We start from the raw sequence: 14,492 nt of genomic DNA, 5'->3' as shown, positions 1-14,492 counted from the left end.
GTAAGAATACAATGCAGTTACTGCCAACAAAACTGCATACGTGACTTTGCCAAAAGTTTTTAAAATTTCACTGTATGCTGAAGTGTGCTCAACATCTTGCTTTATCAAACTGATTAACAACTTTGAGTTAAACTGAGTAGTTTTAAACCATTTGCAAGCAATATTTGAGAGCAAACTGAAATTATATTTGTACCATCAAAAGAAAAAGACTGTTCAAACTAAGTGTTTAAAAGCAATACAGGATTTCAGTGAGCACGTTCACAACTACGCTGAGGTGGAAGACCAACAAAAAGCAGATGCTATTCAGTAACACACACAGTAGTGTCTTTTATTCTGTTACCCCCACTTTATCTAAGCTAGTACTCTTCAAGATCATATGCATCTTACTCTCCTCCCTCCACCTCACACTCCCAGGGTCATTTACAAATCTTAGTGCAGAACTGGTGAATATTCCCTGAGCTTACTCTCAAATGCCAACTCTTAAGCTGGTCAGTCATCTTGAATTCTAGGTAATCATCACCTGCAAAAACACTCAGACAAGATACTTAAAGATTTTTAATTCATTTATTACCTGTGCACAAAAGTAACTACCAATAAAACCTCAAAAGATATACAGTATTTTTTACATGGTGGTTAAAAGTAATTAGAATATCACATGACCATGAAAGTAATGTTTCCAATTACAAATCAGAATACATGTTAGAATCTCAATGGAAAGCCAAAAAAGCCTTAGAAGCAGTTCCAGAGCACAATGCAGCACCCCTTCAATTTCCACAATGATAAAGGTAATTTAGAGTTATCTTTGTGAATATTCAGACAGTGTTACAATGCAAGTTTCTGTACAGTTAGATGTAAAGAGGTAACCAGAACAGTAATTCTAGTATATTTTAAATGAACTTGCTCAAGCATTTTTGCTGAGATGGTTACCAAAGATGCTGGAAGATTCTACACCAAAACATGTCTTACAACTTCCCCCCCGCTCCCCCCTCGGCTTTTTTGCGTTACTTACAATCTCATTCTATTGCAGTGTGTAAATCTCTAGAAATGAGCTGTCCCCATTGTATATATTGTGTTTATACTTCATACAAATTAAAGCAAAAAATGGTAGATTACTCAAGTGGTATAAATCTTACAGCATTTTTCTAGCAAAAAAAAATACATGCCAGAATCACAATAAGCAGTATTGGTACTCACAAATTGTAACTTCAATTAATTTGTTTTCTTTTTAATTTGTATTCTACATAAATTACTACTGAAGGCTAATGTTTAAGTAGTAAATAAATTGGACAGTTGTAGGTCAGACAAAACCAGTTCAACCAACTGTGAAAGCTGATATTGTGTCAAAAAAAATCACAAATAATGCAGAACAAAAGAAGTGTGATGCATGCAACAGAGTGAAAATGCATTGATTCCCACTGTTTGAAGAAAACTACTGCACACCACCTTAAAATGCATCAGACCGATTTTAGTTATAACAAGACAAACCCAAGAGTCAGAATGAAATAAAGCAAATATTTTAAAGATTTAAGAGCTGTTATCAAAAATAAATTACATTTTTTCAAGTTAAAGAAACACTGCTATGAAGGCTGAGAGCCAAGCAGCCTTTCAATAGCTGCGTTGATATCCCCTCCTGTTGCTATTAGCGCTTGTAAGTTCGCTTCACGATTCAGAAAGCCCATTGCACTCAGCTGCTCCAGTTGTTGCTGAAATCGAACTTCTGGATTTTGTATCTGCTAAGAACAAGATTTCAAGGTATAAAAGCATAACATACATTTAGCAAAGTGCAGGATTTAAACATAGTTGGTGCTGCACGACTTCCTGTCTGTACTAATTTCTGTCTACATCTTTTTTTGAGATCCTAGAACTACACTATGACATAAATGAATTCACAATTGAATTATTTTTAACAAGTCAGAGCAGCTCCAGTTTTTAAGAGTATCTACACTTAGATGACAGGAAAAGCTGCTTGTTTGACAAAACAGAATTGAAATTAAATTGGGTAAATTTATGTCCCACGAACAGTTTCTTAAAGACATGCGGGTAAGTATTTTTTTAAAATGAAGTAGAGTTCAACCTAGTAACGTAGAGCAGCAAGGATAATGATGTCACTGTTGGCAATAGTGAACATCATAGGCTTTTTTTTCTCCTTGACATAAAAAAATCACCTCCTTTTTAATGCTCCAAGTATTTGTTGACTAAAATTACCCAAATTCTAATAGTTAGAAAGCTTCAGTCTACAGAAAACCAACAGCTGTGCTTTATGGGATGATCCTGCTCACACAGACTCATGGCAAAATTCTGCATGATTTCACTGATATGATTTTCAGTTCAGAGGCATTTTTGAATCAGAGCAATTACAGGAAAATAATATGCTGCAGTAATACTGAGAAGTCACTTTTTGAAATCAATGAGTCCATTTAGATGTCAACACAAAACTTGTGCAGCTACTGCTAATTTTTCTTTTGTTCTAATTCAACATTTTCATATGTCAAGAAATTACTACCAGTATTTAAAATCTGCATATGGTTCCAAATCAAAACAATGTAAAGATGTAACCTGAAATTTAAGAACTGCCCCCCATCTGCTTCCCCCAGTGAAATTAAACAGAATGTTGACTCAGTTGTGTAAGATGTGACAGCATGATAAGCTGGAATGTATGAGAATGTGGTTTCCTACGGTGACACTGACCAACACTTCCTCGTGGTTAGATAACAAGAGAAAAATGTCAGTTCAGCTGGCTGCTCTGACAAATTCACTTCGTGGCAACAGAGGTGGAAAAAGCAGGACTGTCCCTTCCACCAGCCATTACACCAGGTATGTACCAGCGTAAGGGTGCTGTTTCACACAGCACTCTGGGGAGTTAACAGCATGTCTCCTTTCAAGCCAGTCTTGCTCACCACCCTACAACTACTGGCAAAGCTGCTACCTTTGCTTGACTTCTGGAACTCTCTGGAAACTCTTAATCCCACTCAGGATGGTAACAAAATGCACTGCACCCTGCAGCTGCAGGATGTCAGTGAAGCCATACAACGAATTCAGGCTCCAAATAACCAGAGCGTGGCTATTCTAAAATGTGGAACAGAGGCTTAGTCACTGCTAGAGAGTAGCAGCTAGCAATACAGACCAAAAGCACAGAGGCAATGGTGTTCAGTATGCTTCAGCTTTTCTCTTTTCATTTGTCAGTGTATCTGACCACCTCAATCTGTGTCAATCTTTCCAAGCATTTCACAAATTCAAGGGTATGAAGATAAGTGTGTAAAAATCAACAGTTCAGAGGACACTTTTACTCAGTTTTGATGTTTTTCCAGCATTTACTTGCACAGTTGCAACAGCACTTTTAAGCCTCCTCTGCTCTCCTTTGACTGGAAGTATCCAGGGAGCTCTCCCCTCAAACATCAGCCTCCTTTCTAGTGGTTTACAAAGAAAAAGTAAAGTAAGAATTAAAAAAAAAAAAAATCTAGATTATAGTGATGTACGTTACCTGAGCATTTGCACCAGCAAGTGCCTGCAACATTTGCTGGACAAACTGCTGGTGACCAGGTTCAGCAGTTCCTGATGCTGGATTGGTACTTTCACTAGGAACAGAACTAGGTACAGTGGAACCTGTAGGAGCTCCTGTGCTTCCGAATCCACCTAAACTGGGATTAAATCTGCACAAGTGACAGAAAAAGAAATACACCACTTGAATAATAAATACTAGCTTGTCTCTTCTCATTTATTTAATTACTGAGTAAAAATCTCATCGAAGAGTATGGCAATGTAAGTAAAGTACTAAGACCAGAGTTGTTACTGTTTAGAAGTGCACAGCAGGTGAAATGTGACAGATTCTACAACAAATTTAGTTACACTAAAAAAGGCAGGAGGAGTACTCTTTAATAAAAACTGGGTAAGTCTCTACACGTATAAAGTATGAAAACATAACACAAGAACTTTTGTTAACCTTCTTGTCTAAATTTGTAAGACCAATTCTTACCCTGGTATAAGCCCTGGTGCTTCTGCTGCTAGCGTTTGCAAGCCCTGCTGAATCTGTAGCAAAGCCTGCATTGCTCTAGGGTTTGACATAGCTGATAATGTGTCAGGATTCTGCATCTAAGAAAAAGGAGAGAAACTCTTAATCATATGCCCATGTTTAAAGTTAATCTTTATCACTAGATGTTTTATAGAGTCCGACATCATTCCAGAACTTGTTTTTCAACTTTATATTTGAATATTTACATTAAAACCTTCAGGTACTTTTTGTTTTTTCAGAGAACTTTCATAGGTGGTGATCAATGAACTCTCTAGGCATGGACAAAGCCTTGCAAATGAGAAGTACACAAGGAAAACCATTTTTCATTACCTCTTCTAGCAGGCTTCATCTTTCAAAGCCATAGGACTGTACCTAATCCAACACCATTCTAGAATTAGTTTCCTATATCATACTGCTGGTAAGCAACACTGAACACAATGAAACTTGACCAACAGATATCCAAGAAAAAGTTATATCATATTTCTTTTTCCTAGCTAAATTCAGACCACAGCAGTGTGAGCATGACTATTTGTTCATGTCTTCATATCTGTAGTGCCCTCACAGCCTTGAGAAATGCAAACAAATACACTGCACAACATACTAGCAACCAAATGTATAATATGCAAAGGCTCTCACTCTACTGTGACTCAAAAACTGGCTTTCATATCCACAGGTAATTTAAAAGGTAAATCCTTTTCATTTCTGAAATTAAATGGCCAGAAACCTGACTATTTTAGATGCAAAACTGAAACTAATGGCTTATGCTCCCTTCTGCTTAGAGATGCCACAGGTAAGTGAAAAAGTAGTGTGTTTCAGTCACAAATGACACAGTCTTGGTAGCCAGACCGACTTCAAATAGCAGACAGGCTTACTAATCTTAGCAGCCTTCATTCTGACAGCTAGACCAAATTCCTTCTGCTGCAAAAATGTTTTTGATTCATGTAGAAACACGCAAATTAAGGTCACACTTCTTCTGGCGTAGAGCAGAATTGCAGAACAGGATACGAAGAACTTTGGTGTGCAATATGGGTGCATTAAGCACAGCAAATTGTTAATATTCTCCATTCATATCTTGGATTTTTGCCTTCCTCATAGCTAAAAGTCAGAGAATAACTATACAGCTGGCAAAGTTTATCCAAAATTTGAAGAGGAAAACATTTTGTGTTCCCTAAAGAAAGCTCCTGCAATTACTTTAAGAAAATATTTAAATTATGACTTACTGTCTGATATTTGGAGTTGTTTTACAGAAATGGTGGCCCAATAAGTCTCAGAACACTTATGTGACCTGGATCTTGTCTGTATTAATGTTATTAGTTCCAGCTGTTAAGTAGCAGCAATTCTTGTAAAGACTTGTATAAAAGCTGCAGATGGAGTAGCTCACAAGTGAGTTCTCCTAGTTCTGCTGGGCAATTGCCCTTTATTGCAAATGATGCCTTCCATCACACAGAGAAACATGGCATGGTTTCTCTCATCCAGTCCAATAATATAAATGCCAGTAGATAAAAGCAAGGAAGTATGAGCTGCAATACTGTCACCATTCTGAGAATACCCAAATATTTCTCCACTTTACCTGCTAATGCTGCTGATCATCTGACCTAAGATAAGCGAATACAACAGAGAACTAGCTGTGCAGATAAACCCCAAGGTGATACTAACAGGAGATATCCAAAGGAAACTGAAATCATTCCTACTGTCCCTTCATTAATTACTATTTATTCACAGATTTCAAAACACACATGTGGTGCTAGCTCCTCAGATACTACTGAGTCATCACAAAGAAGTGGTATTATATGACACTACAGCCATTCATACGGTTGAAACAATTTAAACAGTTTCTTCTGAACACTGACCTTGCTACTGTAATTCATGTATGTGTTAATTATTTTACTCAAAACTGCCTGTGTGCAGTCAGATCTTGGCAACACACATTTACTCTGATTTACAAGGTCTGCCTAATGATGGAACTTGGGAACTGGATTAAGTTTTCAATTCCTAAAAAAAAAAATTAAAAAATTAAAAAAAAAAAAAATCTTGATTGCTCCTGTTTAGGGAACACAGTACTCTTACACACTGTGGCAGCTAATACCAAGCAGATACCTGGGCTGGAAGCATAATGTTATTAAGAGGGGAAAATGGTGGTAGGGCAATCTTTACAGGCAAAAAGCTTCAGAACCCACTTCTTTCGAATTAGCTAAGGACTTGGGTCTTTCAAGGGATGCTGTAAGATCTCTTTGCCCAAATACTTAATGCAGGTTTGAAGACATAAGAGAAAAGCATAATGAAACTTCATTCTAGCAGTGCAAAAAGTACTAATCTTTTTAATTGGTGAAACAAATCGCATTGCAAACAGGTGTTCTCTGGCTGGTGCACAGTAAGAACAATTATTCCTTCTAAGCAAAGAAGCACAAGCAAATCTAAGTGGTTTTGCTAGCCACAGACAAAAATATCCACTAAAAGTCAGGATTAACTTTTGGAAGGGATGGAGATATTAAGCAAGAATTTATTAGCAAGGGACAATCTAACTTGGTGTCTAAAGCTAATGAGAATATATTACAGAATCTAGCTTTTAGCCAAAACAAAAACAGACACCAGTTTATTGAAAAAATTGCTCACTGACTTGCACACATTTATTAACAGCTAGTATTTCATCTTACTTGCTGAAGAAAAGTTGGAAGTTGTTGTCTCATTTGTTCCTGAAGTTGAGGATTTCCAGCAAATAAAGGATTATTCAACATCATCTATGGGACAAAAATACTTAACTTCAAAGATCAAGCACTAAAAAAACCTTTAATACAACTGCTTACATGGTAAGTAAAAATTGTCTATGAAAAAAACCTTACAGAATAATAATCATCTACTTCTCCTGTGACCAAAACTTGTTATGAATCACCAGTCTGAACACATTGCAGGTTTGTGCTGGGTTCTTTTTCAAGTTTTTTGGGGGGAGGGTTGTTGTTGGTGGTGGTTTGTTTTCGTTTGATTGTTTTTCAATCTTTTAAGTGAACGAATTGCCAGATAGTTGCCAAGACAACCTCATTTATATTACAAGAAAAACCTTTTCTGCTCAGCCTCCACCACAGATCTAAATGACAGTTTCCCTGTAAACATCACCTGAAGTCAGGGATATTTTCCAAGTGAGTATTTAATACAGAAAAGATAACAGTTTTTTAATCTCAGTTCAGAATTTGACTTTGGATATTACTGCTTTCAGTAAAATTTTAAAGTACTTCTATGATACTGTTCATAAAACAGCATCTGCACTTTTATAGTGAGCACAGGTCACAAAAGAGAAGCTAAAACCAGAATAACACCTAGGTATGGCACCAAATCCCCTCCCTTCACTTCTCTCCTCCCACGCTAGTAGGATTATTTATTTACTGGCAGATCTACCTTAATTTACAACAAAAGCATTTGCTTTTGTCTAACTGGGTCTTATGCTGGGTCACAAGTTTAGGACTGTACAAAACACACACAAACTTACAAGTTAATTTAGAAGCATGCCTGTGTGATGTCTAACTACAAATTGACGAAGCTCACTGCAACAAATTTTTAAATGTAAGCAGATAAAAATTTCAGTGAGGTAGGCATTAACATTAAAAACTGGGCTATTCACTATAGGCAATGTTGAGATGCTGGCACAAGTGAAAATTTAACTGTATCATAGATTCAACTCTTTTTTTACTTGAATGCACACAATACATTACTAAACCAAATGCGTTTACCTGTACTGCAAAATCAGGATTCTGGCTTAATGACTGCATCATGCTTCTCATATAGGGTGCAGACAACATGTTCTGCATGAGTTGTGGGTTTTCTGTTATCTGCTGTAACAAGCTCTGCATTCCTGGTGTGTTGAACATACCAGCTTAAAAAAAAAAAGCAAAAGGCCACTTTAATACACATCCTGGCTATCATCAGATGAAATAGACTACCTGAAACCAGGGTATAATAACTTGGTTTCTAAAAGTTTTAGTCCCTGAAATACACCTATGTGTGGTTCTGCTTACACTGACACATTGGTTTGGGTTTGCCTGGCAAGGTTTTGGTAGCGGGGAGACTACAGGGGTGGCTACTGCGAGAAGCTGCTAGAAGCTTCCCCTGTGTCCAACAGAGCCCATGCCAGCCGGCTCCAAGACGGACCCGCTGCTGGCCAAGGCCGAGCCCATCAGCCACTCTGGTAGCGCCTCTGGGATAACAGAATTAAGAAGGAAAAAAAACAACCCAGTGGCAGCTTTTGCAGCGAGAGAGAGGAATGAGAAGATGTGAGAAACTTTGCAGACACCAAGGTCAGTGAAGGAGGGAGAGCAGAGGTTCCCCTGCAGACTGTGGAGAAGACTATGGTGAGGCAGGCTGTCTCCCTGCAGCCCATGGAGGTCCATGGGGGAGCAGAGATTCCACCTGCAGCCCGTGGAGGACCTCATGCCAGAGCAGGTGGATGCACCCAAAGGAGGCTGTGACCCTGTGGGAAGCCCATGCTGGAGCAGGTTTGCTGGCAGGACTTGTGACCCCGTGGAGAGAGGAGCCCACGCTGGAGCAGGTTTGCTGGCAGGACTTGTGACCCCGTGGAAGGGACCCACGCTGGAGCAGTCTGTTCCTGAAGGACTGCAGCCCATGGGAAGGACTCATGTTGGAGAAGCTGGTGGAGGACTGTCTCCTGTGGGAGGGACCCCACGCCGGAGCAGGGGAAGAGTGTGAGGAGTCCTCCCCTGAGGGGGAAGGAGCAGCAGAGGCAGTGTGTGATGAACTTACCACAACCCCCATTCCCCGTCCGCCTGTGCCACTGGAGGGGAGGAGGTAGAGTAAATTTGAGTCTGGGGAAGGAGGGAGGTGTGGGGGGAGGTGTTTTGAGATTTGGGTTTATTTCTCATTGCTCTACTCTGTTTTCTTGGTAATAAATTAGATGATTTTTTCCTAAGTTGAGTCTGTTTTGCCTGTGACAGTAATTGGTGAGTGATCTCTCCCTGCCCTTATCTCGACCCACGAGCCTTTCGTTGTATTTTCTCTCTCCCGTCCAGTTGAGGAGGGGGAGTGACAGAGCAGCTTTGGTGGGCACCTAGTCTGCAGCTGGGGTCAACCCACCACACACATCTACCCTACAAGTTAAGACAGAGGCTGTATCCCACAAGCAGTCCCACTTAGCATCTACATTATTAGCTGTTTTCACATTTGCCTCCAAACAGCAAAAATATTACCATTCATGTAGAGATTCCCTACCTTTGTTATTTTAAGGCAATACACAAGTACTATTACCACTCTTAGTCTACTTTTCATGTTTGTTTTTCTACAGAGGACTTTGATACCAGTCAAATGTCTATGAAAGTAAATAGCAATAAAAAACTCTGAATCAAAAAATCTTTCTAACGAAAGAATCATCTCAGCAAACTCCAAGTATGTTCACATATATAGAAGTGCAATAACAAACACACCTCCTAGTCCAGGTCCCAAATTTGGTGCAGTTGAGCTCTGTCCTGTACGGCCAGAGGTGCTATTTCCATCGCTACTACTGCCACCGCTCTCGCCACTGGTGCTGGTACTTGTTGTGGAAATCTGCGAGTTGGACTGGAGAGCCCAGGGATTTGGTAGAGGATCTCTATTTTCTGTACGGGATGGATGACTGTCCCCTCCTGTTGATGCATTGCTTACTAAAGAAGCAAATGGGTTACCTCCAAACTACAGAAGAAGGAAAGCAAACCTGTATCATCTACTAAAGCCAACTGGTTTTAAGTCTGCTATAAATAGCAAGTTACCTTTCCAAAATTACACACGAAGACAAATGTTGATGGGTCTTCATCAGTTATACTCACTATCCTACAGTAATTCATTGTAAATATTCTGAAAAGGTGGTGACGATACTGACAGATGCACCTCCAAAAAATTAAATCACATTTCTTTTTGAAAGCAGTGTTGCTACTACACTGGTGTTTTGATCACAGTAAGATTATATCTTGCATTCTGGTTTCCAAATTCAAATCCTTTTTCCATCTCATCTTAGGTTCCAAGTTACTAACCACACCCTTAAAAAAATTTTCCTGGCACTCAGAATTTTAAGGCAAAGAATTAAAGGAATTCAAGTTTAAGTAATACAGAAATTCATTAACTTTAAATTGCTTTTCAAACACACAAAGCGATATCTGTATTTTTTCAAGCTTAGAAGAACGTGGAATTTTTAAAGATCTTTCCTCTCAAGATTAAAAGGCCACAGTGACTTCAAGCTTCAAGAATTGTTTTGTCAAGTACACATTTGGACACTTACATTACTTATGCTTTTTTTTTTTTTAAAATATTTACTTTCAGTGCATTTGCAATTTTTTCTCACCTGTTCCTGTGCTGCATTCAACATTGGCTCCTGAATATCTGTGTACATACGTCGCAAGGCATTGTATCCACCTGGTATACTTTCAAGGTTGCTCAAGGCTCGGTCTTGATTTCGCATCATTTCCTGCATCATTGCAGGGTTTCTAGCAAGTTCTAGTGTCTAGGGAAGTGGAACATTTAATCTATATTAATAAGAAATCCGTTCTAAAGTGAAAACATCAGCATTGGCAATATGTCAGTTACCACTGTCTAACCTAGTTTCAAATTATGGTTAAAGTCAAATCAAATTGTCACCTTAGTGGGACTCAACTGAATTAGATATTTAGCCAGCATTCTACCACAACCGTCACCACGCTGGTTGGGTCAGGAAGCACTGGCTAAACAGAAGAAAAACCTTGAATGATTATTTTCTTTCTTCATCTTTTCAACACAATTACACTCCTACCACTTCTAACACTGTTACAGTAGGTAGTCTATAATATGAAGTTTAAAATAAATATCTACATTTTCAAAAGTATCCATTTGGTTTTGATACCTTCTGCCACACAGCGTATCTTATGTACCATCTAATTTTAAAAGCACTCAGAAGTACTCACAGTTAGATAAAATTAAAATGTGTAGTATTTTGGAGAATTACTACTTACATAAACTCATTGTTGGCTAGACGGCAGAAAGTTTCAAGTGCACATAGGGACATCCGACTCTAACCTCAGAAGACATGATTACACAGTCTTCAATGTTTTTTAAAACTATGCCACAGATTTTCTGAATTATCAGTCTAATTTCAGACATTAACGACTACAAATACAAACATCAGTTGCCTACAGCAACCTTTTATGGATTTTCTAAGAAGTCTAAATACTTCAAGAATGTTTAAGCACTCATCTAAGCATGTCCAATTCCTGCTCTGTTGTTCACAGTTACAGTATAATCAAAGGTCATGAACTTAAAGAGATCCTTCTACATACCTGTCTCATTATATCTGGATTATTCAGCATGTGACTGATTTCTGGATTTCTCTGTATCAGTTGCTGCATTTGAGGGTTAGCCATAATTAACTGCCTCATCAGGTCAGGATTTGAAAGCATGCTCTGAACAAATGGATTTTCCATTATCTGAACCATCATTTCTGGGTTGGACATAAGTTGCCGTTGCATCTGACTTTGCAACTCTGAAAAGTTGGAGGTATTTAAGCCCAGGCTACTCAGACCTGCCAAACCTCCAAGGCCACCTTTAAGAGGATGAAAAAAATAAAATTGAAATTTTTGAAAAAATAAAATTGAGCTTCTAGTATACTTCTAAACACATCCAGGTTCTTTCTAAATATAAAATACTTGAACATAGCACACACTTCAAAAGAATGAAAACTCCTATCTTTGCAAGGCTGTTAAGGAGTTATCCACTAAGAATTTTCTTCTTTAAATAACAAGACACATAACTAAAAATCCAAACTGCATCTGAAATGTAACTTGTTACAACTGTAACAGCTTTTCTTCTCATTTTCCACAGCTAAGATACAAGGGATGTTAGAGTTTTGGCTCTGCCTGCCCCCAACACCTTCCAATGCATTTATAATAATAATGTATCTGTCTCCTCTTGGTTAGACTATAACCAAGAGAGATCTCCCAATATCACTCATATTCCCTATTCTAATTAAAAGTAGAGCTGCTGCTCTTAGTAATGCACCAAGAACTAATCATGCTTTGAATTCCCCTTTTTTGAGTTCAAACAAAAATTTGCAGAAGGTACTGGTTAATCTGAAGTACAGTTTATGCTGAAAAAAAGCAATTGCTTACTATTGTTAGCTTTCCAATTCTACCTCTTCCCTGCCCTACAAAAGCAAATGACATGAAAAAAAGAACCAAAACCTACTGTGATTATGGTAATAGTATTTTTAAGCCAATAAACTGCAGCCTCTTTATTCATGAAAGAGAAGACTGATAATGCTATCAGACTTGGAACCTGACAAATACTGAATTCTGAGATTAGCAGTAATTTTGTTACTTGTGTTCCAGATCTTGGCTTTGTGTTACAGGTACAACTTTATCAACACTCTCCTCACAGCAACTCAGATGCACTTTTAAGGAGCATAAGGAAGGAAGTTTCATTGAAAGGAGTTTCATTACCCATAGTGCCAGAATATAATGTCAGTGGCACCTTGCTACTGAAGGTGAAATAGCACAAGTCTGAAGTTCTTCATATAAAGTTAAAGAAACAACTTTTAAGGAAATAACTTACTGATCAGAAACCTTCTACAACCAATACCATAGATATCTGTAATCAGTTTTCTGGGTAGTTTGTTTGGTTTTTTTTTAAGTTCTGCCTACATTAGAATAAAGCTTCAAGGACAATTACCTGAATCCAAGAGAAGACACCCACCATGCTACCTAACAAATATTCTTACCCAAGCCAAAAGGGTTACTATTTGTTGAAGACGGTGTTGAGGTACTACTGCTTGATGTTGATGTGGTAGCAGTACTCCCAGTGGTGTTTGCTTGTTGAGCTGGGTGGTCTTGCGATCTAAAAAAACCCCCAAGTTTAAAAGTTGCAAGTTTAACAAGTTAATTTAAATAATGCCATTAAATACAGGAATAGTGTCATATTCAAGAATCTTAATTTACATTTTGATTCTTCCTCAAAAATCACACTATTATCTCTAGATGGCTTCCTGTAACAAATCTTTCTCAGATATCTGTAATGTCATCAGTTATTCAGAACAGTTTGAAACAGTAAGAAAATGGATGGGCACCGCTGCCATTACCCATTACCACCTTCCCACTGTAGTCCCAGGATGCTCACCAATGAATTGTTTCCTCTGTCCTTACCTTGCTTTAAGGATCCTTGCCTTATTCAGGTATACTCAAATACTACTGATTACATGCCTGGGGCTTGAAGAAATAAAGCCTAGCAAGATTTAATGCCAGATTTATTTCATGCCACATCTTTAATAGGATGCCTACCTGAATGTGAAATTCAGTTAATGTCTTATTTCATTAGAAGACAAGTATCAGAAATCTCAATAACCTTTAAGACTTTAAGAACAGGGTGAAAACACAGTTACACAAAGTTAAAACCAGCATAATTTAGCACAGGCACTAAAGGTTGCTCAAGTCATATACTCACCACACCTTTCTACTGCATAGGCATAAACACAGGTGCTGCCATGTAGTAAAAGAGATCAAGGAACTGAGCTCGTGTAAAGCTAACCTGGCCTCTATTCAAAGGAAAAGATGCTAGTTTGAAACCCAGATCAGTTCTCCAGTCTCATTCAACAATCTCATAAATGCCTGATTTGCAAAACTACAGCATGAAATAGCTTATAGAAACTATGAATTCAGATCCCATACAAAGATTTGAGGATTTGACAGTACACTAAATTTCATACCTCAGTTTATCTCAGAGTTTGTTTCAGCTATAGTAAAATTCACTAAAGCAAAGATGGGAAAAACAAACAAAAAACCCAACATAAAAACCCAAACAAGCAAAAAAGCCTAAGAGACACCTCAGGTCCAGCAGCTTCACTGAGGTTTCTAAGAGTTCTCTGATCCCAGGCTAAACATCAGCCACCAAAACCAGACAGAAACCAAAGGAACAATGAAATACTTTGCACGCTTCCCAAGTTCTTTCACCAAATCATCAACACTAGCTTATATGTTGTCCATCCACCCTGCTAATTTGACCAGCGCTCTTGTAAATAGGTAAATAAAACATGGCATGCCAAAGTCATGAGGGTATATGGTGTCATGGGATCAAATCACCTCGTTCAAGTTCTTACTGATGTTCTGTATGTGAAGCAGGAGAAATTAATGTGTCCACAAGATCTAACAGTTCTTCTAAAACTTAAGTCCAGAGTGATTTCTATGAATTCAGTTTTATGTATTATAATTTGTATTCCCTTCTTGTTTACTTTCAGGTCTATCAAAATACATACAGATACTGTTGAGTGAAAACCTGTTCTAGAGGAAACCTTCCAGACAAACACTAACAATCCAGGAAAGTGAATACGTGGATACTTGGCTTTGACATAAGCTGCCCTGCCATAAGGCATTAGGTAAAACTCCTGAGAAGAACAAGCATTAATACTCTGCAACATTAACAACAGCTGGGAACTTTGAACACAAGACAGCTACCATTAGCTAAGCAGCTGTAACTTCAGTGAGGATGATTA

General features: G+C 38.2%; 1 protein-coding gene across 2 annotated transcripts in view; it reads right to left on the bottom strand.

The window, feature by feature from the left end:
- Window positions 1–545: 545 nt before the first annotated feature.
- Window positions 546–14,492, bottom strand: part of UBQLN1 (ubiquilin 1) — a 29,758-nt gene continuing 15,811 nt past the window's right edge. Inside the window, exons 3-11 of one of the 2 annotated variants that reach the window (XM_075740812.1) lie at window positions 12,729–12,844; window positions 11,293–11,555; window positions 10,326–10,484; window positions 9,436–9,679; window positions 7,732–7,874; window positions 6,664–6,747; window positions 3,974–4,089; window positions 3,482–3,650; window positions 546–1,730 (exon numbers count right to left, since the gene is read on the bottom strand). In XM_075740812.1, the coding sequence (XP_075596927.1) occupies window positions 1,578–1,730; window positions 3,482–3,650; window positions 3,974–4,089; window positions 6,664–6,747; window positions 7,732–7,874; window positions 9,436–9,679; window positions 10,326–10,484; window positions 11,293–11,555; window positions 12,729–12,844 (1,447 nt within the window). In that variant the 3' untranslated portion in view covers window positions 546–1,577. Of the gene's footprint in view, window positions 1,734–3,481; window positions 3,651–3,973; window positions 4,090–6,663; window positions 6,748–7,731; window positions 7,875–9,435; window positions 9,680–10,325; window positions 10,485–11,292; window positions 11,556–12,728; window positions 12,845–14,492 lie in introns of both variants that reach the window. The other variant, XM_075740813.1, reaches the window with a different exon arrangement.

This window comes from Balearica regulorum, chromosome Z, assembly GCF_011004875.1.
Source record: "Balearica regulorum gibbericeps isolate bBalReg1 chromosome Z, bBalReg1.pri, whole genome shotgun sequence".
NCBI lineage: Eukaryota > Metazoa > Chordata > Aves > Gruiformes > Gruidae > Balearica > Balearica regulorum.
This window is presented reverse-complemented; position numbering and strand designations above follow the sequence as displayed.